The sequence below is a fragment of the Podarcis melisellensis genome (assembly GCF_964234715.1).
Source record: "Podarcis melisellensis genome assembly, chromosome: 11".
NCBI lineage: Eukaryota > Metazoa > Chordata > Lepidosauria > Squamata > Lacertidae > Podarcis > Podarcis melisellensis.
The window spans coordinates 49483090-49510776 of NC_138543.1; the positions used below are offsets into that span (position 1 = coordinate 49483090).

At 41.3% G+C, this 27687-nt stretch overlaps 1 protein-coding gene across 4 annotated transcripts in view; it reads right to left on the reverse strand.

Annotated features, from left to right (window-relative positions):
- WDR7 (WD repeat domain 7) overlaps positions 1-27687 on the reverse strand; it is a 216620-nt gene that overhangs the window by 22767 nt on the left and 166166 nt on the right. For all 4 annotated transcript variants that reach the window (XM_081929554.1, XM_081929553.1, XM_081929556.1 and 1 more), the window contains one exon: positions 22220-22319. In XM_081929554.1, coding sequence (XP_081785680.1) covers positions 22220-22319 — 100 coding nt within the window. The remainder of the gene's footprint in view (positions 1-22219; positions 22320-27687) is intronic.

The following is a 27687-nucleotide window of genomic DNA, read 5'->3' on the forward strand; positions in this document are numbered from 1 at the left end:
CATTCAGGTGGACACATGGGAAACTCTTCTGTGCCCTAAAACTGTTCTTTCATCCTTATCCACAATTGTGCATGTTCAAAGCAGCCTGTTGCCCAGTGTCAGGTAATTCTAAAGCCAGTTATTTAGAAATTCTGCAAGTTTATAAAGCTCTCCATTTCAATTTGCCAATCTTTAATGGGAGGGGTTGAGGGGCTGGCACTGTGTTGAAGTGAGGAACATTGATGCACAAGCAATTTATGCAGTGAATCTTTATATTAATGATGCGGCCAAAGATTAAACTTATGATCTCCCGAGAAGGAAGAAGAGATAAGGTAAATGACCAGTCCTCAGCATCTAAGTGCCAAATGTCTCTCCAAACTTCAGCTTGTGGACGTTATTCTGGAAACAAACAAACAAACGAAAAGGAAATCACTTGTGCATCTGTTTGTACCATCCAAATAATTTCTGGGAACTTCTGTTTCAAGGATCAAGTTTGCAGATTGTCATGTTTCATGTAGACACTGCTCACGGCATAAGAGAAAGAGGTATTTGGCTGTAAATGTTCAGCACCACTTAACCCATAAGCTCTGGTCAAGTGTTTTCCCATAAAGCAGAATGCCATTTTATTTAGACAGCAATTCCAACCGTTTGCAATTAATCTCTTAGAGCAAATCAGTTTTCAAAGAGATATTCCAATAAATTTCGCCCTTAAAAAAAATCAATCTTATTTGTTTCCAACTCATCTTGGGGGAAGGAAGCATTTTAATTGAGGTCTCTTCTGAGCTCTAGAGGCAAGGATCAAACTAGGGCACTAGGATGTATCACTTGAATAAGCCAAGGCAAAGAGGCTGTTCTTGCTAAATTATTTTTGGCTGAACTAAGGTTTTCTCTACAGGTTTTTTTTTTTATAAAAAAATGAATTATATGAACTGACCATGGGCTAAAATGTTTGGATATTTAAAATGGGAACTCTTAACCTTTGATGTCACGGACTCCAGGGTACCAAATGTGTAGAAATCTATTAATTCCAAAATAAGATGAAACTTGCAATAATATTGAATTTACTGAACAATATGGAACTGCCAGAAAACCAGTGCCCACTTACTCCCCACCCCCTTTAACATCCTTTGCCTGGTGCAAATGTGCCTCTATACCAGGGGTCACCAGGAGAACATATGGACCAGCATATGGAGAACATATGGACCAGACTCTGGTGCTTACAGGGTCTTTTTCCCCCACTGAAAATAATAAATTGCTAGGTTTGCTTGTTGTGTGTGTGTTTGTATATATGTGGTGCCTATAGCAGTTTCTCCATCTTGCATATGTGCCCACGAGCCCTGAAAGGCTAGTGATTCCTACACTGGGAGATCTCTGTTTAATTACTATCATTCAAATAGAAATACATCTTGTCATACTGAAAACTGTGAAAATGTTACTCCTGTTTGTTCTTGAAGGTAAGGGGTGAAGGACCTTCCTGGCACCCTTTCCTTATAGTTCTTAATCTTTGAGAGTCACTCTTGGACTGGAAAGAAGTTCCCCTCAAACAGATAACTGTGCTCTGCAAAGTAGGGCATATGACCACCCTACTTCTAATAACAACTATTATTTTCTAACTCTATAGGAAGCTCTGAGTTTTGCTCTGGGGGCAGGGGCAGGGGGAGAAACCAGATGTTTAGCGGATTGTTATGGGTCGATCAATTTAGTCTGAAAGTTGAGACACAGAATCTTTGAATGTCAGTGGATAGTGTGGGGGAAAGGACTGAAGAGAGTTAGAATTGGTCCGCTCAAGCCCAGATCAGCTAAGGAAATGCATGCCATGATGAAAAAGACCACTTTGAAGGAAGAAGAAAAGAAAAAATGGACACTATCCTCCTTCACTGCTCTCCAGTCACCCACTCCCTGGCATTATAGCAATAAAATGTTAAGGTTTTGGACTGAGCCCTCTAATGCTATACAGTGGTACCTCTGGTTACAAACTTAATTCGTTCCGGAGGTCCGTTCTTAACCTGAAACCGTTCTTAACCTGAGGTACCACTTTAGCTAATGGGGCCTCCTGTTTCCACCACCGCGCAATTTCTGTTCTCATCCTGAGCTAAAGTTCTTAACCAGAGGTATTACTTCCAGGTTAGCGGAGCCTGTAACTTGAAGTGTTTGTAACCCAAGGTGTTTGTAACCAGAGGTACCACTGTATACTAGCACAGCTGGGGAAGGCCTTGGGGGTGCAGAATTAAAAAAAAGAGGTGTCCTTCCTCCCGGAGCATAAGGCTGTAAAAATCAGTAATAGCAGCCAGAACAATCGCCACAATCCACTGAAAAGCAACAGCAAATGACTTGGTGTTTTTTGTTTGTTTGCTTGCTTTTAAACCTTTTAAAATTGACATCATGGAAACATATCTGTGAAGGCAGTTCCACCACTGTGGTAACATCACAGAAAAGGCCCCATCCCTGTTCATTGCTGGCTTTTTTTCTGTTTCACCCAGAAAAAGAAGATGTTAATGACCAGGCAGAATTGTATGGAGACAGGCAGCCCAGTATCCCCTGCCACTCGCACCCCAACTGGAAACCACATTTGTAACAGTCCCTTTGCTACTGCAGCCACCAGCTTGTGGATCTTCCTCTCTGGAAAAGCTTGCTTGGTTTAATAATAATAATAATAATAATAATAATAATAATAATAATAACACCTTGCCCATCAGACTGAGCTGCCCCAGTGACTCTGGGTGGCTCCCAACATAATAAAACCACACCAAAACATAAGCTTCAGGTGATCTGCCAAGAAATTCTTATTTTGCTGGGGTCAGTGTTTGCACAGGTCAATGTCCTATCTCCCCATTTTGGTGCCGGATTGTTTTCTCCTGCTCTTGGCTTTATTGCACACATGGGATTTTGGAAATTTTGACTTTCCACCCTGTGTTTTAATATTATGTTATGTTTTTGGTCACTTTGAGTTTATTTTAGAAAGAAACAGAGTTATCCAAATAATTATAATTTATGGGCGACAATCCCGCATGGATTAGGATAGCGGCTACAAGTACAGCTTTTGTGAAACTTTTGTTCATTTATTTTAAATGTAAGTTACCCACCCTTCAGTACATTGTAGTGCTAGGCCAGCATCTTAAAAAATCGCACATAGTAGAGGAGATGGTAGCTATTCTTTTATCATTACATATGACACAAGTGGCAGGCTTCCTAGTTTGGGGGGGAAATTCAGGATATTTCATTTCATTTCTTTTAACGATCTTTTAATGCATCCAATGCAAATAAGTCATGATAAAAATGACTTAAAACAAACAACTTATATCTAATAAAGTAATAATCCAGTAGAACATAATAGTACAAAAATAACTCTCAAAATATCAACAAATAATAATTAAACGTAAATTCACTCTCAACCATTACAATAAATCATTATCAAATTATAAATAACAACAGAGTCACAGTATATAAAAGACCACAATACATTAAAAAAACCTCGTAGAAAATGAGAACCACATTGGCTGGGGGAGATGAGAGTTGGAATCCAACAATTTCAGGAAGGTCACAGGTTCCTCATCTCTATCTTAGTGGAGATCCTTAAAGCCACCCAGTCCTTAAAACCACTAATATTGCCATGCTGTTTTCTCTGCTTCAGAGTTTATTTCTTCAAGCATACAGGGATGATCTGCACTCTTTCAATGTTGCCCTGGTACCTTCTGGATTGAAGATGGAAGCAATGGTGGGACCCATGAAGGCGGCCCAATTGACTGCCCCAGAGAACAACAGCAGTGCAGGTTTCTCACCTATCATATTGTTGCACCTGGTTTTTTTTAGAGGCTTCTTTCAGTGCAGCACTTGCACATTCTAGAGATGCACCCTTAAACGCTACCCCACCCCCCAAGAAGCTATTCGCATAATGGCTGTTTCTTTCCCTAAAGCCATCAATTAAGAGATTGCCACCCAATTACCACTAAAAGCCGCTTCAAAAATATTCGCTCAGGAATCTGCTCCTGGAAATAAATAAGGTAGTTCGCTCCCCCCCCCCCCATGCATAGCTGCCCATTGGACTGATAAGATTGAAATTGGCACCTCCTAGCTTGCTATGCTGCTTGAGTAGCTCAGTTCCAACCCAGACACACTCTGCAAACAGCAGCTACATGAATAAGGAATTAGAAGTGTCAAACCAGAGTTAACTATTTAATTGAATCTTGCTACCTCGAAACGAAAACAATATGGAAGAGCCTGCCCCAAGCCGGTCTCCCACCGACCACATACATCGAAGACAAGGCTCTCTCCAACATGGAGGCCATTGGCAGGAAGAGGAGACGCAAAGCTGGCTTTGTTTCAGAAGTCACAAGGCCATTTCAAAATGTGGAAAATGTTAACGTAGGGCCTCCCTTGTGGTAGTAAGCAAATGCTAGTGGCTCCTTACAGAATCGGGCCCCAGGCTGCTTAGAGCACATGGAGAGCCAGGCATGACAGAAAGAGAAGCCAATAAGGTGTTTGGGGTCTAAGAGAAAGGTGCTCTCCAACATCTAATGATCTCCATTGGGACAGCGCGCCACTGTGTTGCTGGAAGAGGAGCACAGTAAATACTGACATCAAGTTTTAAGCCTGGAATGATATTTGCAGCTTGTTGCTTTCTTTCTCTCTCTCCCTCTTTAAAAAAACACTTCCTTTGTCTGAAGCTTGTCTTTTGAATTTCTCACAGCTTAACCACTGCAGCACCTTTGAGGACAGCTGTGCATCTTCTGGTTATTTAAAGTACTGCACACACTGACGACAATAGACTACTTTTTAAAAGTATGCTTAAAAATCAATTATGGATAATTAATGCTAGCCTTCTTTTTCGGTGCTTGCTCTCTTGAAATGCTACATATGCCTTTATTGGGGGCAGGGAGAAGAGCTGGAAACAAACTTTGCTCTACCAAGCTGAATTTTTGGCAGGGTGGGAATTAGGGTGCTATGCTTTAACAATCTATGCTCTCTCTAATCATCCCCCGAATTGATGTGATCACACGCCGCCAACCTCAGCTTGTCTGCACTGCTAGCCCCTCCAACAGCTGTGTCATAAGGCACATCCACGTTCCCGCATTGCCGGTCAATACCATGCAATCTGCTCTTGCGTTGCGCAGTTCACGTACAGTAACGTGTCCCAAGGCATTTTGACAATCCATACAAGATAGCCCCAAAAGGCAAAACCTCAAATGAACTGGATAAAGCAAAGGAGAGAGGAAGGCGGGAGGGGGAAACAACAACTGTTTCAACCCCTCACATTAAAAGAGGAACTAAAGCATTGAGCGGGGGGGGGGGGGGGGACAGAGTCAGACCAACACCACCCTGCTCTCTCCTGGCAGGAATGCTGTGCATTTTGAAAGGAAATGCCATTAAAAACAGTTAATACATTAAGACGACGCTTAGCATCAGTTATTTGTTCAAGCAGCAAAAGGCTTCCACACATTTTCTACTTTCATGCTACCAAAATGTTTCAAATGGGATTTTTCTTGCATGCTGTAAATTACTTGGATTAACGTTTATCGTTTGATATGGGGATTAAAAAGGTTTAGTTCCATTGCAGCCTTCAAATGACCCTATATCCTCTCTTGAAAGGCCATTTTGTAAGACCCCACAGCAAGACTCTAAGAGAATTCACGAACATATACCTAAGGGTCTTGGTGTGTTTATGAGTGTGTAAGGGAGTTCTTCACCCAACACTTCCTTGCACTGTTGGAAATAATCAATTCCCAGAAGTGTACAAGCTTATTCATAGCAGTTTCTCTTGAGATCTGTGCACATCTGCTCCCCAACTCCCCACGTTCACACACACATACTGTGGCATTATAATTAATTTAACACAAATCACATGCCACTCTAATATACATTCAGAGGAGCTTACACAGAGAGAAATGTAAACTAAAACAATATAAAACCAATTTTATAAAGTTACACAATGTAATGATGTGTTTGATCTAGATTTAATGGATGGAAAACTTCCTTCTCTCTACAGAAGGCTTTTGATTAAGCAGTGTGATCCAGCCTTTGGGGGTGGGGAGGTATCTTTTGACCCGAACGGAGGGCTTCAAGTTACAAGACAGGAGATTACGACTAAACATCAGGAAGAACTTCCTTATGGTAGGAGCTGTTCAACAGTGGAACGGACTCCTTCGGATGGTGGTGGACTGTCCTTCACTGGAGGTTTTTAAGCAGAGGTTGGATGGCCATTGGTCAGGGATGCTTCAGTTCAGATTCCTGCACTGCAGGGGGTTGGACCAGATGACACTTCCAATTAGGTCCCAACTTTACCATTCTATGATTCTCCCTCTTCCCATTGTTCATACTGTTCGCAACAACCCTCCAAACCCTCCAAATCAATCAAAACCACAATCAGCGCCCTTGAAATCTTTGCGCTAGCAGAAGCGCTGGAACATCTGGGCAGGTGCAACCTAAAATGGGGATGCGCCAAAGCTCGGTGGTAGATCATCTGTTCTGCATGCAGAAGATCCCAGGTACAATTGCCAGCATCTCCAGGTAGGGCTGGGAAAGACCTGTTTCTGGAAACTCTGGAGGCAATACTGCACTGGACAGACCAACAGTCTAGCTCATTATATAAAGCATCTTCCTATGGTCCAGGTAGAAGGCAAAACTCTTTTTTCTTTTAATCCATGCAGTTGCTTTGCCTTAAGAGAAGACAAGTCCCTTGGAAACAACGTTGTAACTTGCAAAGGTCATGTCTAGACTAGGAGTATAGGTCATCCTTGGAAAGATTAAGGAATATGTTTATCTGACGCTGTTTTTAAAGCACAAGAAATTGAGGAAAATCAAATGGAGAAAATCATGCTTAAAACAACCGGCCATAAGGGACAAACCCATGTTAATCGAGACATTCCTTTTTGAAAATGTGAACCCCACATTGGCTGCAAGGATACACTTTAGGAACATAGGAAATGGCCTTATACCAAGTTTATCCATCTCACTTGGCATTTCTGACACTCATTGGCAGTGGCTCACTGGGGTTTTGCATAGAGGTCTTTTCCCTTGGGAGTTGCTGGAGATTGGACCTGGAATCTTCTACATGCAATCTTGCAATTGAGCTATAGCCCTAATCTTGTAGGAATACCAGTGAACTTCTGCTAATGTGTTTCTGCTGTGCGGTTTTTCCACAACAGACTAGACTTTGGTTATAAAAAGATTAGGTGCTGCCCAGGCCTGAGTGTGTTGAAAGACATCATCTGCATTTGTTCCCTTTCTCTCGCCAGTACTGGTCCACAACATTACATGGAGCTATACTCAACCCAGTTTACTTTTCGACGGAAAAGTAAGCATTAATTGCCCACTATAAACAGAAACAACTATAAAGACGTATCTTTTTGCCCAGGCTTTCCCTGACCCCCATTAGTATCCCATTCCTGTTTTTCCAATATTGTTTTACTGGGTTTTATAATGTTATTTCTGCTTTTATTATACTGCTTTATTGTTCTTATGTTGCTGTTTTCATGCAATCTTTAGAGATCTGTAAATATTAAGCACTTTAGAAATGGTGCGCCAACACTTTTCATGTGTTGTGTGATTGACTGCTGTAATGATGACTAAGTATGTCGGCTGTTTGTGTACGCTGTCTGGTTTTATAGAACACTGAAATAACAATAGTCTGTTTTTACCTGTTAAGATCTATGATCTTGACAATAAACCCTAAACTCTCAACTTGTTGCTTCTGGTCACACTGTTGCTGGTATTGCAAAAGGTTTCACCGATTCTAACTATTGACTATTCTAAACCACTTCCAAATTCCTGACTCCTTAGAATTTGGTTCACCATCTTTGCCCTTTCTCCCTCATGCACACCCTCTTCCTAGTTATGGTTTTCACCACAAAAGGAATAAGCAGGAGCAGGAGCCACTATTATTCACCTCTGGCTGCCACTGGTGAATCCTCCCTTAATATACTCCACATCAGGCACAGACAAACTCAGCCCTCCAGATGTTTTGGGACTACAACTCCCATCATCCCTAGTTAACAGGACCAGTGGTCAGGGATGATGGGAGCTGTAGTCCCAAAACATCTGGAGGGCAGAGTTTGCCTATGCCTGCTCCATACACTACAAACAAACAAACACATTTTTACAGACATTCCCTCTTCTGAGGGATTCTGGGAACTGCAAGTCTCTCTCTCTCTCTCTGTGTGTGTGTGTGTGTGCGTGCGCACGCGCGCATGCCTGTGTCTATATGGTGTGTGTGTGTAGACAGTGCAATTTTTCTAGAAAAAGAGGCTCACCCTGAACACATCCCTTGTTCTCTTAGAATGGCAATGGTGCCCACCTGAGGGGTGCAGGAACTGGAAAAAAGCCCTGGGTGTGGACCTCTTTCACATGAGTTCTCAGCATACTTCCCAAGCTACAATTCTTGGCATTCTTTAGGGGAAGCCATATCAATTGAAGTGGTAAGTGCACTTAAGTTGCCTCAAAGTTAGCGATATGGCAAAAGTGTTGCAAAATGGGAACACCTCAAAAATGAAATTTGGTTTGCATGAAACAATGGTGAATTTTTTAAAATTAAAACATTAGCATGTATTTTGCCTGAGAAGTTCCTATTTGTTTCAATGCATCCCAATGGAATTTCTGATCCCACCCAGAACTCAGTGGGACTTACTTCCTGGTAAATATGTTTTGACTTGAAAAGTTAGTGGCTATGAAATGTAGACTGAACATCTATTTTGCTGCAAGGACTCAGAACCATGTCCTTCTGGTGATTTTTCTACCTGCAGAAATAATGTCATGTATGATGAGGCTTTAACTGAATGTGGCTGACAACTCAAAACATTTCCTCACTTTAGCCAAACAACAGACCAATTTTTAATACCCACCCAGGTAATCAAATAAAGGTTTATGGTGAATCTTACCAAGTACTGTGCTACCTCCACATTCTAAGCCATGGCATTAAAAAAAAAACCAACAAAAACAATGGATATGTATTGTTCTGAAGGCTCAGTGAATTGAGAGCATTTTTTATGTTTCCGAAAATCAGAGAAAAATATCTCCAAATCCCACAATATTCAGATTGTAGGATCTACCCCAGTTCCAGCAGTAATTCTGGTCAATCAAATAAAACACTGTTACAGCTGGCAACAGTGTAAATTTCTAACCATGATTAGCTGAATGTTTACTATTGTCCAATTGACGAATCTTTTAGAAACCCTCTCTTGTACTGTGATACCCTATGAAGTAGGCTGCCCATTGAAGGTAAAGAATACCTCAGTATTACATCAGCCTGCTCTCTGGCATTCAAGCTGCCTCATTTTTATGTCTTAACTTTACCTTTAAAAAGCCAAGGTTTTCCCTTTCGTTTTCCCTTCTGAATTTAATTCTAAAACTTTCAACGTTTAGTGCCAACGCGGCTTTTCACATCCTGCCTCTGCACAGTCCTGCTGACCAATTATTGCTTTTATATATGCACAATAAGAAGGGAAAAAATGGGTGAAAATGTTGAGACTCAGTACCAATATGAGTGGCACAAGCGGACTGCAATAATATCAATGAGCTGTGATGCTGTATGTTTATCATGAGATAATCACACCCCTGGAGGATTAAAGGCACTCAGCTGAACCTTGCGCCTTCTAACACACTTGGGGTGTCATTATCTGATGATAACCCTACTCCCTGTCAAGCCTTATTGCTTAATTAGGGGTTATGAAGGTGATAACAAGACTAAAAGAAATCGGATGAACAGCACCTAAGATGAGCGATACCTTAATCAACTTAAATCTAGCAGCTGAAAACAGACATGGCCAACAAAAGGCATATAATCACTTAACAGTAATTACGTGCTATACAAGAATGCGTCAGCTGATATGTGGAGTGGAAATTCCCACACTTAATCGTCAGTTCTGTCAATGGTTTTGTGAAAGGAAAGGAAATTTAATGTGTGCTTAGGAAAACATTATATTCAGCCGGCACCTAAAGGCAGCCTGATCCGGCAAAAAGGAGTCTCATAATCCAGTACTTAATTAAAAGGAGTACAAGGGAAGAAGTGGATGGTTGGGTGCATCCCCCTATATATTTTCTTGCTGTCTGAAATGCAGTCAGTGATTGAAAAATAGGCAAATGCTTTTAAAGCGCACAGAACATGGTCTGTCAAAATCCAGGTCTTTTGTTCTGTTCTGTAAACACTTGGCCTATTTGCAGATAGAACACGCTTGCGGACCTGGTAAATTCGGAACTGCTTTCCAATTCACAGTGAAACATCAATTATCTTTATCAAACAACAATATCTCATCTCAGTCCATTATCAAGATGGAGTCTTATTTTAGCTGGACTGCAGCCCTATCTGTATATCAAGGCGGGCCGCAGTGGCAGAGAGTGAGTGAAAGGCTGTGAAATAATCAATAATAATCATCAAATTGTGGCCGACAGGTTGTGAGGATGGAAGTTTTTGATGAAACCTCAACCTTTTTGTGTGTGTGTCCGTGTGTGTGTGTGCACAGATGATAAGGTTTAACCTTTACAATACCTGATAACTATGACTCAGAAGAAGCAGACCAGCATACACATAAGACATTTGGCCATTCAAAATAAGGTTGCAACGACATATCACCTTCTTATTAGAGAACACCCTCTATTCAGGAAGGACAAGAAATGGCTCCATGAGCATATGACATGGTGCATTGCAATGTACTACAGGGTAGCTGTAATTCAAATATTTAGCAGAATCGTTAACATGTGAAGACACTGTTTGCATAAGCACGAGCAGAAGAATACATGACCACATTTTGTGGTCAATAGAAACCCTAAAGGCTTTTATAGGGTTACAATAATTGCTGGTGTGATTTTGGGCAGAATCCAGGCTGCTCATTATCATTTGACGATACAGATTTTGTTGTTGTTGTTGTTCAGGCTTATTTTAAATGTAAATTCACAGAAACCTGAGATTGCTAACTCCTTACCAACTGGACTTGGAATGCAAATATTTGCAATAAGTGCTTTCGAAAACACACAGGGATAATCAAAGTAGACAAGCGTTTAGGAGGGAAGTGTGGACACTCAAAAGTCCATTTAACTCATTTACTTGCCTCTTTATTGCCTTAGTTGGAAAATACTGAGCAACCCGTATTACTGATGAGGTTGTGAATTCAGAAGAGGGGGTAGTATTTCGTTAAAACCTCTGGCTTTAGTGCTGCTTCTTTATGGTGTAGAGTCTACATGCATATACCACATGTGAACCAATAACGTTGTCTATAGATAATGTCAAAAACACAGGACACCACAGAATTCTTGAATAATAAAGTGTAAAAACAGTTCACACTGTGATCTGTGTAAGAGATCAAATCCATAAGGTCTTGTACTCCTCCTCTCTTCCCTGCTCCCTTTACCATTCAGAGTCAATGGTGGCACATTATATCTGGACTCATGTTAATGTTATCCATTGTTAGGTCAACACAAGAGTTTACAAACCTACATTAGGTCTGCATATGTAGTGTAGAAGTCCATTTAATTGTTTATCACAGTCTCTCAGTGGCTGCACTTGGAAGATAACATCTTGGCTTAATATGAAGTAGCCTTGCGTCACCCACTCCCCAATTTACAACCTCTCCTTCCATAAGCTGGCAAAGAAAACAATACATCTTGGATTAACTATACTTTCTAGTTATGGCCAAATCAGGAAACTATGGTTAACAGCTTTGGAAAAAGCAAGAATATAAAACTATGGTTTGAGATTGGCTTTGTAGCCTGGTTTGTTCCAAAGCTAATGCTAGCCATAGTTTCTAGGTCCAGAATGAATACTTTCGTGTTTTGTTGGCTCATTTGCACAAAGTGGGAAGCAAAACAGCTGCATGTGGCAAACGAGTCTTCTTCGTTTCTTGGTTTATTAAGCCAAGGTGTGATGTTCTGCACACACCCAAAAGAAAGTACCAGTGATCTGATGAAAAATACTAGTGCTCCTGAGGAATAGTAAAAGACACGGTTTAGCATGCATCAGAAATCATCCATAAACTGCATAAGGATCCATAAGCACACAAGGTTCCCGCTTTCTCATTCCCACTTGTGGAGAGATTTTACTATGCTGCAAATCTTGAGTAGACTCGAAAAGCCCAGTGGCGTAGCGTGGGGGGTGCAGGGGGGCCCGGCCGCACCGGGCGCAACATCTGGGGGTGAGGGTTAGGGGGCGCAAATCCACGGGTTAAGGGGCGCAAATCCATGAGTTAGGGGGCGCGAATTACTTGCCTTGCCCCGGGTGCTGACAACCCACGCTACGCCACTGGAAAAGCCAGCTGAAATAAGAGCATAAGAGCAGCAGCCCTGCTGGATCAGTGAAAAGATCCACCTAACTCAGCATCCTATATTCACTGTGGCCAACCAGCTACTCATGAGAAGCCTGTAAGCAGGACATGAGGGCAAAAGACCTCTCCTGGCTTGCGATCCTGGTAATCAGAAGCATATTGCCTCCAATACTGGTAACCATTGGTAGACAAATTCATAGTGGATAAGGCTAAGCATGTTGTGCATTTAGGGAAGGAATACATGATTTAAGCAGTGCTCAAACCACAATGCTGTAAAAGCAATTTTACAATGCTGTAAAAGAACAAAATTATGACCGCGTTTGAAGGCCATAATTTTAAAGCATATTTTTCTAGAATGTATAAGTAAATTAATATGACAGCAGTAACTCTATTAAAAGATCTGTAGGCCTAGTGTGGCTTCGAATGCATCGCCAATAAACAACAGGAATAGCACAGCGCACTATTACACTCACCTACTTAAAAAAAAGCACCCCAACATTTTAAGGAGGGGATCCCTTACAAATAAACTGAAATGCTTTTGCCATGGTGTGAATTAAACCATGGATGGGCCACAGTGATCGATTAAAGTGCTAAACAGACATGCCCATCAAACCATGTCCTGTACTCCTAACATATTCCTATATACATCTACGGGATCATCCCAGTTTAAAATGAGTAAGGATAGGAGTCTAATGCTGTTTCGTCACAAATCACTGAATAAAGTAGGAGGCAAACCTTTTTATTTCTTTTTTTAAGCAGAGCCCAACAGCCAATTAGTGAAAGCCAAAGCACTGCCACTGAAGTGACTATCATCTTGCAAATAACGCCAGGCTGAGTACCGTGTGTTTTCAGGTCTTATGAAGTGCCTGTTGATTTAGCGATACTGTGCAATCAGTTGCAATAATCACACAGTTCATTTTCATTTTCAGCGACGCAACTCGCAAGCTCGCCTCTTCAAAACCGCGACAATATTTTTCTTCCAAAGTGTGGAAATCTGCTAAAATCTAACACACAATGTCCAGCCTTAAAGCAGCTATAGGTCTCTGTCCAACATATAATAAATGTTATCCAGAAATGCAGCAGTTGTACTAAAGCTACATCACTTGCTTTCCAGAGCCGAGTAGCAATAAGATAGTATGTTTTATTATGAGTGTCATGGAGACGGTGTGAAAAATCAAGAGCCACAGGCAGTAAGCAGCAATGGGTCAATAATGTTCACAGAGACATTGTGTAGATAATCAACAACAAGGCCTTAGGTTCTCTATGCACTGCAAACAGCTGAAGGGCAAATCAATACAGCCATGGGAAGGACACTGCCTTGTTCCACTTCCCACAATACACTACCCACCACTACAGGAAAGCACCCTAAAAATGAAATGAATTCTAACTTCATCTGCAGCAAAGCACAAGGCAACTGCCATTAAAAGCATTTTATACACCAACGTTTGTAGCAGAAAAGAAAAGAAATCTAAGGTACAGAACATGAAAGTCCAATGGAAACAGATCTAAACAGTGAGCGATGACTGTAAGACAGGAAATGATATGTACTCTGAATACTTATCGTGCAATACCAAAAGGAATGCAGCTGAACTCTTAAGAGAGAGATCTTTTAAAGATCCCTCCCCCCAGCTGCTACCTGGATTCCAACCAGGCAATCACAATATTAAGTTTTTGAAGTTGCCCATTTAGAAAACAACACTTAACGATCAATTGCCTTTAAAATTAAGTAGGGAGTAACAGTCTTAGGTTAATAGATTTATATGTACAGATTGTTACAAAACTAATGAATCAACGTAACAGGATAATATTGCAATGCAGATCATTGTTGCCAGAGGCAATATTTTGCACGCAGTATTAATAAATGACTACTTTTTTAAGTATGTGGTGCTAATTTTACGAAACCGTTCAGTAAAACGAAACAAAAAATGTATTGGAAATAAATGTTGATTTATTATTTCTCAAGGAAAAGGCGATTCTCTGCATCCATCATGGCATTAATCACTAGATGCAATCTCCAAGTTTGCAATATAGAGCCATCATTGCTCGGGACCTGATTAAAAATGTGCTGAAAAAGGAGAAGAATGCATACAAAAACAACTGGTCTGCTTCTAAAAAATCCAAGCTAAAGTAACCTTTTGTCTCCCTTTGTTCAGACAACAGAAGTTTGTTTCTTCACACACCAGAAATAATTCATTGCATTTTGGAGGGATATGTATACAAAGTAAAGAACATGAAAACAACCTAACAAACCCAAGGCGATGTGAATAATTAAAACAACAACAACAACAACACACATGTACTGTCAGCTTACTGCCGGATATGATTTAGAGGGTTGTATATGAAAAATTGATAGAAGAATTGATGCATACACAGTCCAAGAATGTATGGAGAACTGAGTGTTAACTGACACTATGACTAATAGGCAAAGCCCACCAGACTGTTTTCACTACATGCCATTAAATTATATCACTAAAATATGAAGCAAAAAGCACAATGATTTGGGGCATTGCCTGCCTTTTTACAGAATCATAAAAAACTAAAAGAAGTCCTATAGACCTATAGTCCTATAGACTGGTACATCCCTCATGGAGGTGAGAGAAAGGATACACAGTATGTTTATTTTAATGCAGAAGAAAGTTAATTAATTGCATCAACAGCATATCATGCTAAACAAAAGTATCTTGAGACATGAAATGGTATTTTATTAGTATAGGGCAGTATACAAATTTAATAAATAATAATAACGATAACAATAAAATGTTCCGTTTGTAACAACAGCCTTGTGCTATTGTAAAGCTGCAATCTTGAGCACGCTTACCCAGGAGTTCACCATAATAATAATAATAATAATAATAATAATAATAATAATAATAATAAACCCAGTGGGCTTTGCTTCTGAATTCATACACTGTGTGCCAGCAGAATTTTCTATGGAATATATAATGGATTTCCAGGCAGTTGATTATAGGTTTGTTTACTCTTGGATAAATAGTTCTAAACTAAACTAAACTAAACTAAACTAAACTAAACTAAACTAAACAACTCAGGTGGTTTCACAGCAATGAAGACACCCTTGGCTTAGCCCAATACAGTCATACCTTGGAAGTCGAATATAATCTGTTCCGGAAGTCCGTTCAACTTCCAAAACATTTGGGAACCAAGGCACGCCTTCCGATTGGCTGCAGGAAGCTCCTGCAGCCAATCGGAAGCTGCAGAAGCCGCAATGGACATTCAGGTTCCAAAGAACGTTTGCAAACTTGAATAATCACTTCCGGGTTTGCTGCGTTTGGGAGCCAAACCGTGTGTCTCGCAAGGCGTTTGACTTCTGAGGACTACCCTCCCTGCAGATAACTTTCCAATGTTTTAAAACAAGAAAGCCAGATTTTCAATCAAGTGCCTTCCTTCCCTCATCCATCCATGACTCACCCATCTGTAAATATCCCCAAGTGACCTACCCGTTCAACACTCACAAAGCCCATCCAAGCAAGCATTAAGGATAGGCATGGCTGGACACTTGCTCAGACCCACATTCCTGTAGCCTCATGGCCCTGCTGTTACCCCCCTGCCTCCTTGCTGTCACTACCTTTTCCCTTGCCCACCATCTCAAAGTATTCTCAATTTTCTAAAATTTAGAGAACATGAAAAGGGTACAGCCTAAATCAGCATTGGCTATTTTCACCTATATTTCTAATTACTGTATTTTTCTGTGTTTTTTCCTAAAAAATAATGTCGAAAATTAGGGGGCGTCTTATACACAGGGCCATCTCTCCTCATTTTCTTAAATCTGAGTCCCCCAAAATAGGGGGTATCTTATAGACAGAAAAATACGGTATATTCTCCAATAATATCCGGGGGAATGGGTATACAATACCGAGACTTATTTGGGATAAGAGGAGAAATTGAACAGTAATCTTCCCTATGCAGAGTTTTGGGACGCAATGTGAAAAATTGGCTACATGCTTTTGGTTGCAATGAAAGAAAGCAACACAGTTTGGAGACTGAAGAACATGAGACATAGGGCTCCAAGAGGAATGGCAAGTTTTTAGGAGATGATAATTCTGTTCAATGGGGCTTCAATAACAGCGAGGGGATGCCATTCCAGGACTGACTGCAGATTTGAAGAGGCCCACGGCACAGGATTCTCTGTAGTTCAGCAAAATCTAGAGGGACACAGGTTCTCATCCCCTGCTGTAAATTAAGATTTTTAATTTAACACAGCAGTATCCAAACATTTGCACCATGATGCAAACCTTACTGAAAACACAGTGACTCTAGGTTTGGAATCAGTGTAATTTAGCCCTCTGCATGATTTCCCATACAGACGTAGCATTGGCTTTACAGTCTGCATAGGGCTGAACACGAACACTTCAGAAGGCCTTTTACGGCATCACTTGTAGAACATAAGAAGTTTATCTGCCAAGGACTTCTCTGACATAAATAGTGATGGAAAGCACAACTGTTCTATAGGCTAGAACAAGTCTGATGCATATGTTTTGTTCCTCGAGTCTAATGCATGTAATTTGTTTCTACGTATTGCACTAGACTGACATCTACTGGCACAACACAAGCATTACACAGTATTACAATTCCATTTGAGGGCTACAAACCAGAGGAGGAAGCATGGTTATAAACTGGATCCCAATTTGTCTGCTTCCAAACCCAGTGTAGCTGCACAAATTGATCGTATAGCTTCACCTTAAGGCATGTGTGTAAGCCGGCAACTTACGCCCATTTAACTTGAGCGCAGTCAGTTTTACATGTGTGGCAAAATTAATTAATTAATTAAAGGGGGTGGGGGAAATGACTTTGGCAATCCCACGTGCCATTGAACCCAATGTGTTTTGACTCTGTGCAGTTATGGCTTTAGGCCCGATCCCTGGAACGTAACCCCTGCGTAAGTTGCGGGCTTACTGTATGCACTGCAGACAAGGTGTTTTCCCTTGCACTCTGGCGTCAGGGTAAGGCAAGAAGTTTAAAATCTTGAAATCTAGTATCAGCCAAGGGACTAAAACTCTTCGCTTGCAACAAAGATGTGTCATATTTATAAGAGGAAGTGTTGGATTCTTTGGGGACCTGTGAATTACACATTTCATTTGGGGCAGTTGCCAGCTTTGCCACTGACATCTGCACTACATTAGGTGCAAACAGACACCCAATGTGGCCACTGGGAGCCACAACATTTCAAAAGCGACTACTAGAACAGGAGCAGGAGAACCACATGCTTCCTGAGAGCAACAGCTAACAAGTTCTCCAACGGGCTCCTATAATTGCCAGCTTACTAAATAATTAACAACAAACTTATTGAAATCATTTGTCAAATGGAAGCAGCTAGAACTCCCTTCTTGAAACTGAACCTTATTTACAGGAAGGGATGCGTCCCATATTCCAGTGTGGATAAGCAGTTAAGTTTACAGTGTTACTAACGTTTCCAGCAGCAAAAGCATTAAGTTAAAGGGACCTAACTTACAACAGATACTGCAAATACCATTTGCCAGAAAATGAAGATTATGATAAATGTTTGTCACATCTCTTTGTGTTATTGTTTCTAATAATAAACAAATGCCCAACTGGACCATGCAGAGGCTAATCTAGCCCTGCATTCTGTTTCCAACAGACACCTGTTGGATCATGCCAGGAACTCACAAGCCAGGCATGAAGACAAGAGCTCTCTAGATTGGTCCCCAAACAGTAGATCAGGGCTGGGAGAACCTGTGACCAACTACAGGCCAACCTGTGATCACTGACCATGCTTGCTGGGGTTGATGGATATCAGAATCCAGCAACATCTGGAGGACCAAAGGATCCCGACTGCTGATGTAGGTCTTCAGTGGTGTCCTGCTTCTGAATATAAGTGGGTTGCATTTAACTATCATATCTATTAGTCACTTTGAGAAAATTTTGAGTGAACCAGGTAGATAAACCCAGCAGGTAAATTTACAACAACAAGAAGAAAATAGAAGAAAATAGCACCTGCTAGACCTATCCTCCATGAATTTGCCTAATGTGTTGTTAAAGGCACCATGAAGTCATTTGGCTGTAGGGAATTCCTAAAGTTCGGGGATTTCTGGTACAGTGGTGCCTCGCAAGACGAAATTAATTCGTTCCGCAAGTCTTTTCGTCTTGCAAGTTTTTCGTCTTGCGAAGCACGGTTTCCCATAGGAATGCATTAAAAATCAATGCGTTCCTATGGAAACCGAACCGCCTTCAGACCAGGTCTGGGGACAGTCTGTCCCCCGACCTCTTCTGAAGGCTGGCGGGGGCGAAAGTCTTTGCTTCCCCCCGCCTGCCTTCCCGGGACAGTCCCGGGGGCTTTTAAAATGCTGGCGGGCGGCAGCGAAGGCTTCGCTGCCGCCCGCCAGCATTTTAAAATCGCCCCGGAACAGCGGAGGAATTCTCAGCTGTCCCGGGGCGATTTAAAAGCCCCCGGGAAGGCAGGCAGGGGGACAAAGACTTTTGCCCCCCGCCCGCCTTGGGAAGAGGTCCTGTTCCAAGCAGCAAGATCACGAGGAGCCTCACTTGACACTTTCATCCTATCTAGTAGGATCTTCTAGTGTTGCCCACAACCCTCCTGTTTGCCACACACTCAAAAGCAAATCTAGTGCACCCTAAATCTCTTACATAGCAACCAGAAGTTTTCCTGGTCAATGGCGAAAGGAGAACGTTGGATACGCATTTTTGAAAAATGGAAAGAAAACTACCACTTATTCTGTTGTATAATTTGTTGATAGTTTTGTTGTCTTCCTATGTACATGAGGACCTGTGCCTTGGATCCATGTTTTTGTAGTGCTGTCAATCACCGGATGATTTTTACACTGCAAGCTATCAACGACAGCTTTAAAAGTTTTGGGTTCGACCCTATGTAAAAACAAACTAATTCAAGAGGGCCCATTTCAGTTGTACTGAACTCCACCCTCCGGAAAATGTTTTTTTGGGGGGGAGAATGGAGTAGGACTTGGGGGGGGGACTGATCAGATGGAGTGGTTCCCACAGCATTCCCTCCAAGCCCATTTGTGCCTACGCAACCCCAGACCATAATAATAGTGTGAATCAGTCTGTCCTTGAGTGTACTTCTAATGAGAACATATTTTCCTCACTCAAACATCCATTTCCCGTGAACATAACCAAACCGGCTGATGGAGCTGTTCATACGAATTACCTAAAAAGGCTTGGATTTAGTTGTAGTCATTTAAAAGATGGTGCCATATCAAACAACAACAAAACACTTCTGGATAAAGGTACAAATATAAGCCAGTTATTTGCTTTTTTCAAGCTTCCCGTTGCCGAAACACAGAATGCATCCTAAAAGGTTGCTGGGAGGAAAGGGGGAAAAAGTCAGGAAGATAAGATACTCCAGCATGTCTACTGAACCAAGGGCAAACCAAGCCAGAGGGAAGATTTTCATTGCAGATTCAGCCATTCATACAGAGATGTAGCTGTAAGCACTTGCCCAGCCTGTCCATCAACACCTCTGACCTTTGTTAGCTACTTTAGACTCACAGACACATTTTTAAAAGCACATTTTAGAATCCATAATGTGGAGCCATGCTTTCTAGAACTAGTGGTGGAAATAAAACTCAGTGTATTTACCCTGCAGACATGTTAGCAAACTAACTGTGGGAGGGAGGGAGGGAGGGACACAGGATAAACTCTTCTTTGTGCTATTGTTTGAAATAAAGGGGGAAGGCACAGAGAGTAAAACAAATGAGAATAGAAACATCATTTGCTAGCCAGTCTTAAACCATGGTTTGTTGTTGGATTACAGGTTGTGGCTTGTTTGGGAGTAACAAACCACGTTCCCAAGCATCTTGGTTTGTTTACTTGTCAGCACAAGGAGAGGACTGAAGTGGAAGCAACTGTGTTGTATGTATGTACCAGCTTCCTTTATAAAGTGAAGCATTTTTGGCTCACTGTTATGTGAGAACATGACCATGTGTGAGGGTTCCTCTGGACCACTGAGGTCATTCATGCTTGAAAAGCCTTCGTTCAAGATGGATCAATCAGGTGTATCCCCTGATAAGAGAATAAAATCCCTTCTTTTGCCTAACAAAACAGGAGCGGAGACACCAAAAGATGACCAGCTATTTGTGTTTCCTCTGATGTTCATTGTCAGATGTGAAAATTGTCTCTTAAGAGGTCAGCGGCGGCCATATTGGAATGTTAAATTGCATTTCAATTTATTGCTAGTCCATGGGTTTTCTTTCAGTGAAGGACGCATGGGAGTAAGATGCTCTTCTTACAAGATGTGTGTTTTATAACACATAGACAAATAATCTAGAGCAGCAGTTGGGAGTCTCCAGCCTGCAGGCGAATTTGGACCAAGCAAGGCTCTTTCCCCCAAGCCACGCCCACCTGCCCTCCACTTGACATCATATATGATGTCAGGTGTGGGGCAGGTAAAGACGGAGCTCCCTGCTGAAAGTGGGGTTTGCAAACACAGCCTTTGCAAGTGCTGACAATCACCTGGTTGGTGGTGCTAACCAAGATCTGTCCTGTCAGGGTATTGCCATTGGAACAGGGTAAGGAAGCAGAGGAGCAGTTGGGTTACAGGGAACCTCCGAAAATCTTGCGAAGCAGTTCCTCTTCCTGTGGTGAGGAAAGCCACACCTCCAGTGGGGAAGAGGGGAAAGGACCAGAGGATGCTGCTGGGAGCCTCAGCACCGCTCCTGGTCAAGCCGGCCAGGAGGGAAGCACACCCTTTCCATTGCCCACCCTGCACAGAGGTGTAAAACGCAAAGAAGGAAGGAAAAGGTTGGGGGTGACGAAGCTCTTATGTTGGGGGAGGTCCCGGAAACAACCACTCCCTGATTCTGCTAGCGATTGAGGCAGACATAAACTTGTGGCTCTGCACTGTAAATAGTTCTGCGCCAAAATAAAACCTGTAAAAGACAGGTCGGAGTCCTGACTGGTTACTCACGAGCAACCACCATTGCCATCTGACATGTCCCTTTGCTTGTGTGGCTTGAAATAAAGGGGGAAATGCTTCCATTGACATCAGGGTGAGGTCGAGTGATTGGCAGGTGGGAGGCATTCCTGACCTGCCAAAATGATCTGTGGAGGTCACAGGACCTAAGTGCTACTGACTGGAAACAGTTCCCTGCACCTCCCCCCCCCCCCGGTCATTGGGATCTGAAGAAATCAGCACTACAACTATGGCACTTTGGAAGAACAGAGGCTCATGTTCTAAAATAAATAGGGTATTTTTAAAAACGAAGAAAAAAACAACTAAAGATTTAGCACGTAATTTTTTAATGCAGCTGAGAGCAAACTGGAATAGACTGCCTCTTCCCTAAGTAACTGGGATATATGGGGGAGGGGGAGGTTAAGATTTGTATGTGTGTGTGTTGAGAACACAAGGAAAAATAAGTATCAGAGGATCCTGACTTATGGCTCCTAGCAATGTGAGAAGGCTGGTATCTGTCTCTTAAGATTAGACATTTTTGTTTTTTCTGCCTTGGTAGAAGAACCTGGTGTGTTTTGACCCAGTGGAATAAATTTACAGTTTGATCTTAAGTACCTTTACTGTGTGATTAACTTAGTAGTAATTGTGCTTACGGTCGCAGGTTAATTTCAACTACATTCTGGTGATGATTACTTGTAATGTTTTTAATCTATTGTGCTTGCTTTAAAAAGCCTTGATATATATATGAGAAATACAGGCTTGTATATATTTAATGATCTCACTAAAACAGCTCTACTTCAAACAGCAGAATTAACAGGGTGGGGTGGGAAGTAAGCAAAACACTCCAGATACCCTTTGAGAAGTTACGGCTTTTTTTCGGACAGCTATTATTAACCCATCTGTGCTCGCCATTCAGTTACAGCAAATGAAAACAGTAAGACTCTATATACATTGAGTCCTTCATTAAACTATTGATCCCCCTTAGCATTATCCATAATGTTCCAGCGACTCAGCATGTCAACTGGTGCAGAGCTAGCCTCTCTCCTTTCAATAACTTCCACAGTTTACAGAGAGGAGATCACAATGATTTATTTACCTGACATTTTCCAGTCCGGATGTCGTAGAGGGCCACTGAACCATGGCGAGATCCAACTGCTATTCTGTGGCTCCGCTCATAATAGCTGACCATGTAGAACCTGAATTGAACATTAGAGCAAGGAACGAGTGAGATTTGATCAGACGGTGTGGGGTGCAAAACTTCTTCTTTTTTACTACATTCTGGTAATTAATAGCACTGCTAGTATCAACGTTTTATTTCACAGCCTAGTTCTGCAAATCCACTTTAGCCAGGGATATGCAAACGGCTTTTCTAATGGCCCTGGCACCCTTGTCTTGTGGCTCTGCACCTTACTAGATGAATGCACCTATCCAGCTTCCTATGCAACAATTTAAACTGAATAAAGACTCTTGGCAGAACATAGAAACTGCTCTGAATAGACCTGATTGGAGCTCTCTCTCTCTCTTTTAAAGACTATAGGATATTTATTCAATCTGCCCAGATAAGATTTTTCTTGAAACACATATAGTATTTAATTCTGGGGAATTTATTTCTTCACCCCACACTTCTCCTAACAACCCCCCCCCTTTTTTTAGCCCGGCTGTTCTTTTTTTATTTTTAAAAAATATTTCATATATATATATATATAAATACACAGAGTATGCCAAAAAAAAAAAAAAAAAACCACATACATGAAAAGAAAAAGGAAAAAAGAAAAAGACAAGTACCCCCAAAACAAACATTTTCAATTACACTTGTACGTAAGGAGTACAAGTTGTCTTTTTACAGTTAATTGGCTTGACTCCTTGATTCATAACATGACTTCCTGCTACAGATAGGTAGCCGTGTTGGTCTGCCATAGTCAAAACAAAAAAAAATTCCTTCCAGTAGCACCTTAAAGACCAACTAAGTTAGTTCTTGGTATGAGCTTTCGTGTGAATGCACACTTCTTCAGATACACTGAAACAGAAGTTTCCAGACCCTTCTATATACTGAGAAGGTGGGGAGGGGTATTACTCAGAAGGGTGGTGGGAATGGGTGATTGGCAGATAGCTGTGATGAGCCTGTTGACGACTCTTAACGACTGCAATAGGTATTACAGGAAGAAGCAAGGGGTGAGAAGGTGAAAAGTGGCTTTGTCATGTATAATGAGATAAGAATCCAATGTCTTTGTTCAGGCCAGGTTTCTCCATGGTTTTAAGTTTGGTGATAAGTTGCAATTCAGCAGCTTCTCTTTCCAGTCTACATCCTGCTATTCTTGAATGTACTTAGTAGTTCCTTATTCTAAATATCTGTAATCAGTTGTTAAATCTGTGGAGAAACATTCTGGTTGTCAGTGGGATTTTAATCTAAGCTAAGCCTAGTGATGGTCTAGGAACCTCCTTTTTTCATGTAATTTATAAAAACATCCCATTCTTATTCTCTCCTTTGAGTGATTTCTTATTGAGTCAATAAGTTTAGCTAATTCTAAATATTCACTTAATTTTAAGAGCCATTCTTCCTTTGTTGGTATTTTATTACATTTCCAGTGTTTCACTATCACGATCCTAGCGGCCGTGATTGCGTATAAAAAGACTCTTTTGTTATCTTTTGGGATGTCCGTAGTGAAAATTCTTAATTAAAAAAGTTCTGTATGTTTGTGTGTCTAATCATTTTTTAAATTTCTTCATAGACCATGTCCCAGAATGTTTTTATTCTGGGGCATGTCCACCACATGTGGAAAAAAATCCCCTCATTTTGATTACACTTCCAGCAGTTATTACTGATTTTTTTTTTTTAGCCAATTTTGCTGGTGTCATATACCCCCGGTACATCATCTTTAGGAGGTTTTCTTTAATTGTATGCCGTGAATCTAATATCGTGTTTCCAAAGGTTTTCCCATTTTTCTAGCTCTATATTGTATCCAAAATCCTGTGCCCATTTTACCATTACATCTTTGACCTCTTCATCTTTTAGATGCCTGTTTAATAATAATTTATACATTTTAGACAGATTTTATATTATTATTTGAGAGGAGTTCTTTATCTAGTTCAGAAATTATCTTGTAAAATCCATTTTCCCTTTCATCAGGTTTGAAAATTCCATTGAGTTGATGATATTGTAGCCAACTTACTCTGATATGTTTTAATGTGTCACAGTCCTTTAGTCTTAGCTGGTTATCTCGTTCTTCTAATAATTTTTTATATGTCAGCCAATTGCTACTCATGTTTTTCCTTTTAACCGCCATTGCCTCCATTGGTGATATCCACCATGGATATTTTTGGCTCTAACAATTTTTTATTTCTCTCCCACACCTCGAATATTGCCTTTCTAACAATATGGTTTTTGAAACCCTTATGTATTTTCACTTTTTCATAACCCAGATAACCATGCCATCCTACTACGTTATCCCTTACTTCTATATCTAACAGGTTGGCATTCTTTAAAAGCATCCAGTCTTTTAACCATACTAAACATGCAGCTTCAAAGTATAACCTAAAGTCTGGCAATGCAAATCCACCCCTTTCTTTTAAGTCCGTTAATAATTTGAATTTGATGCTGGGTTTCTTGTCTTGCCATATGTACCTCGCCAGGAACCTATGCCATTCTTTAAAGCAACTAATTCCATTTATAATCGGGATGGTTTGGGGAAAAAACAAAACATATTTGAGAGGACTACCATTTTAACTGTCAATATTCTCCCAGTTTAACAATCCCATTTTATCTTACCCACAACCCTGTAAGGCACATGAGGTTAAAGTGCAATAATAATAATAATAATAATAATAATAATAATAATAATAATAATAATTATTTATACCCTGCCCATCTGGCTGGGTTTCCCCAGTCACTCTGGGCAGCTTCCAAGAAAATATTAAAAATACAATAAAACATCAGACATTTAAAAACTTCCCTAAACAGGGCTGCCTTCAGGTGTCTTCTAAATGTCAGACAGTTGTTTATTTCCTTGACATCTGATGGAAGGGCATTCCACAGGGTGGGCACCACAACTGGTTCCCTGTAACTTTTGCTTCTCGGTGTGAGGGAACAGCCAGAAGGCCCTCAGTGCTGGACCTCAGTGTCTGGGCAGAACGATGCGGGTGGAGACGCTCTTTCAGGTATACTGGGCTGAGGCCATTTAGGGCTTTCAAGGTCTGCACCAAGACTCTGAATTGTGCTTGGGAGCCAATGACACCAAGACAGGTGTTATGTGGTCTCGGCGGCCGCTCCCAGTTACCAGTCTAGCTGCCACATTCTGGAATAATTCGCCTAAGATCACCTAACAAGTTTTGTGGCTGGGTAGGTATTTGAACCCAGGTCTCTCTGGTCAAACTCTGCAAGCCGCACTGCAATGGCAACCATTAGGAGCAGTGCTATTTTTCTAGAAAAAGAGCTGCCGGAACTAACCATGAACACCTCCCTCATTCTCTTAGAATGGCAATGGCACCTACCCTAAGAGGTGCTGGAACTGAGTTCCTGTGAGTTCTGGCTAAAAAAACCCCTGTGTGCTTTTGTTTTTCTGTGATACACTCCTTTTGCAAGGGTAAGCCCATTCAAATGTGGATATATGCACAACTCTGGCTACAATCGAGGAATAACAAGCATATGCAGCACCAAAGACCCAAGGAAGCGGAAAAAACATTATTCGTGTCAGCACACAGTTCCATATTTCTGACTTCACTGTGATAGGAAATGGGAGCTAGGATACAGCATCCATATGGGGGTTAGATACAATATTTTTTGCCTCCCTCATTCTTTTCACATGCAACTGGATTACTTCTGATGGTTTAACTAGGTGGTGATCTGGTGATCAAATGCTGATCATTGGTTTATTGATTGCCTGCTACAGTTTTCTGCACTGAAGGCCTGATTTGCCACTATATGAAGGGATTTCCCCTCCTGCCACCCCACACAGAAGCAGGTAGGTGATTTCTGTCTGTTCCTGCATGGCACTGTGTAGGCAATGCTAACATTAACTGCACCTGCTTACATTGGAATTCCAAAATCTCTTCTCTTGGAAGAGGGATAGATATAGAAGAGTACAGTGGTACCTCGGGTTAAGTACTTAATTTGTTCCAGAGGTCCGTTCTTAACCTGAAACTGTTCTTGACCTGAAGCACCACTTTAGCTAATGGGGCCTCCCGCTGCTGCCGAACCGCCAGAGCACGATTTCTGTTCTCATCCTGAAGCAAAGTTCTTAACCTGAAGCACTATTTCTGGGTTAGCGTAGTCTGTAACCTGAAGCGTATGTAACCTGAAGCGTATGTAACCCGAGGTACCACAGTATTGCAAACAGCCCCAACCAACCTTCTTTCCAGGAAAGATGGTACGAGGGAGAAACAAATTCCTGATGAAAACAAGAATATGATGAGAAAAGAATAGATTATAATGCAAATATTGGCATCTTTTATTTTTCAGCTGCAGTGGGGGGCAAAACACAATGCAGTACTGAAAAGGCGATTCTGAAGAGCAAGGAGGTTTTAGTCTAAGGAATTCTGATGCCTGAGGCATAGAAGGATGTCCAAATTATTTAATACGGCCGAACAAAACACAGGCAACAAAAATGAAAAGGATTCTAAGATGTTGCTTTGCTGCAGTTTGTGGTTTTTTTGTGTGCAACAATAGATTAGGGAGAAAGCAACAGGTGGCTCTGTGTTTACTTGATTGGGATTGAGTAGAATTTGGGGAGCATAATTTCATACACAGTTTGCACCAGCAAAGACTTCTGTGCACAGGAATGCAGTTTCGCTCTAATGCAGCCTTGCACAATCTGTGACACTACCAAGCTAAATGCAACGAAGAGTAACCTATAAGGGAATATAAAGCTGGGGGCAATTTTGTAGGGCTGTGTTAACAGTTCACCTTGCATTCTGGACGTTTGCAATTTCTCTCGCAAAAAGGCATTGGGTTGTTAATGATGACACGACAAAGTGACACCCAAGAACCACTGAGTTTCTTGATTTCGTATCCTTCTTCATGGCAATGGTCCAGCAAACAGAGATCTACTTGGGATATATCAGCACTATAAGTTTCTACCAGTTTCATACTCATTTAATTTGAGGAGAGTGTCTTTTAATGGTGCTAGTTTTTTAATCTGTTGTTTTATCTTTCTGTGTGTATCTGTAGGTCTTAAGATTTTATAATTCTCTATTTTGTTCTGAGCCAGGCTTCCTTAACCTTGGCCCTCCAGATGTTTTGAGACTACAATTCCCATCATCCCTGACCAGTGGTCCTGCTAACTAGGGATCATGGGAGTAGTAGGCCAAAAAATATCTGGAGGGCCGAGGTTGAGGAAGCCTGTTCTAAACCATCCTGGAAATATTTATACTGAAGGATAGAATATCAATTCATGCAGTTGAAATAAACACCCCTTAAAGCTTTTGCTACTTGCATGGGATTTCCAAAACAGTGTGGCAATATTCACATGCAATACTAAGCCAAACATCCTGGCAAAATAAGCAAAGCATGCACCAGCATGCAGCCCCCTGGCTCCTCCCTCCATGTGCATGGCTGAACATGTTGGGATC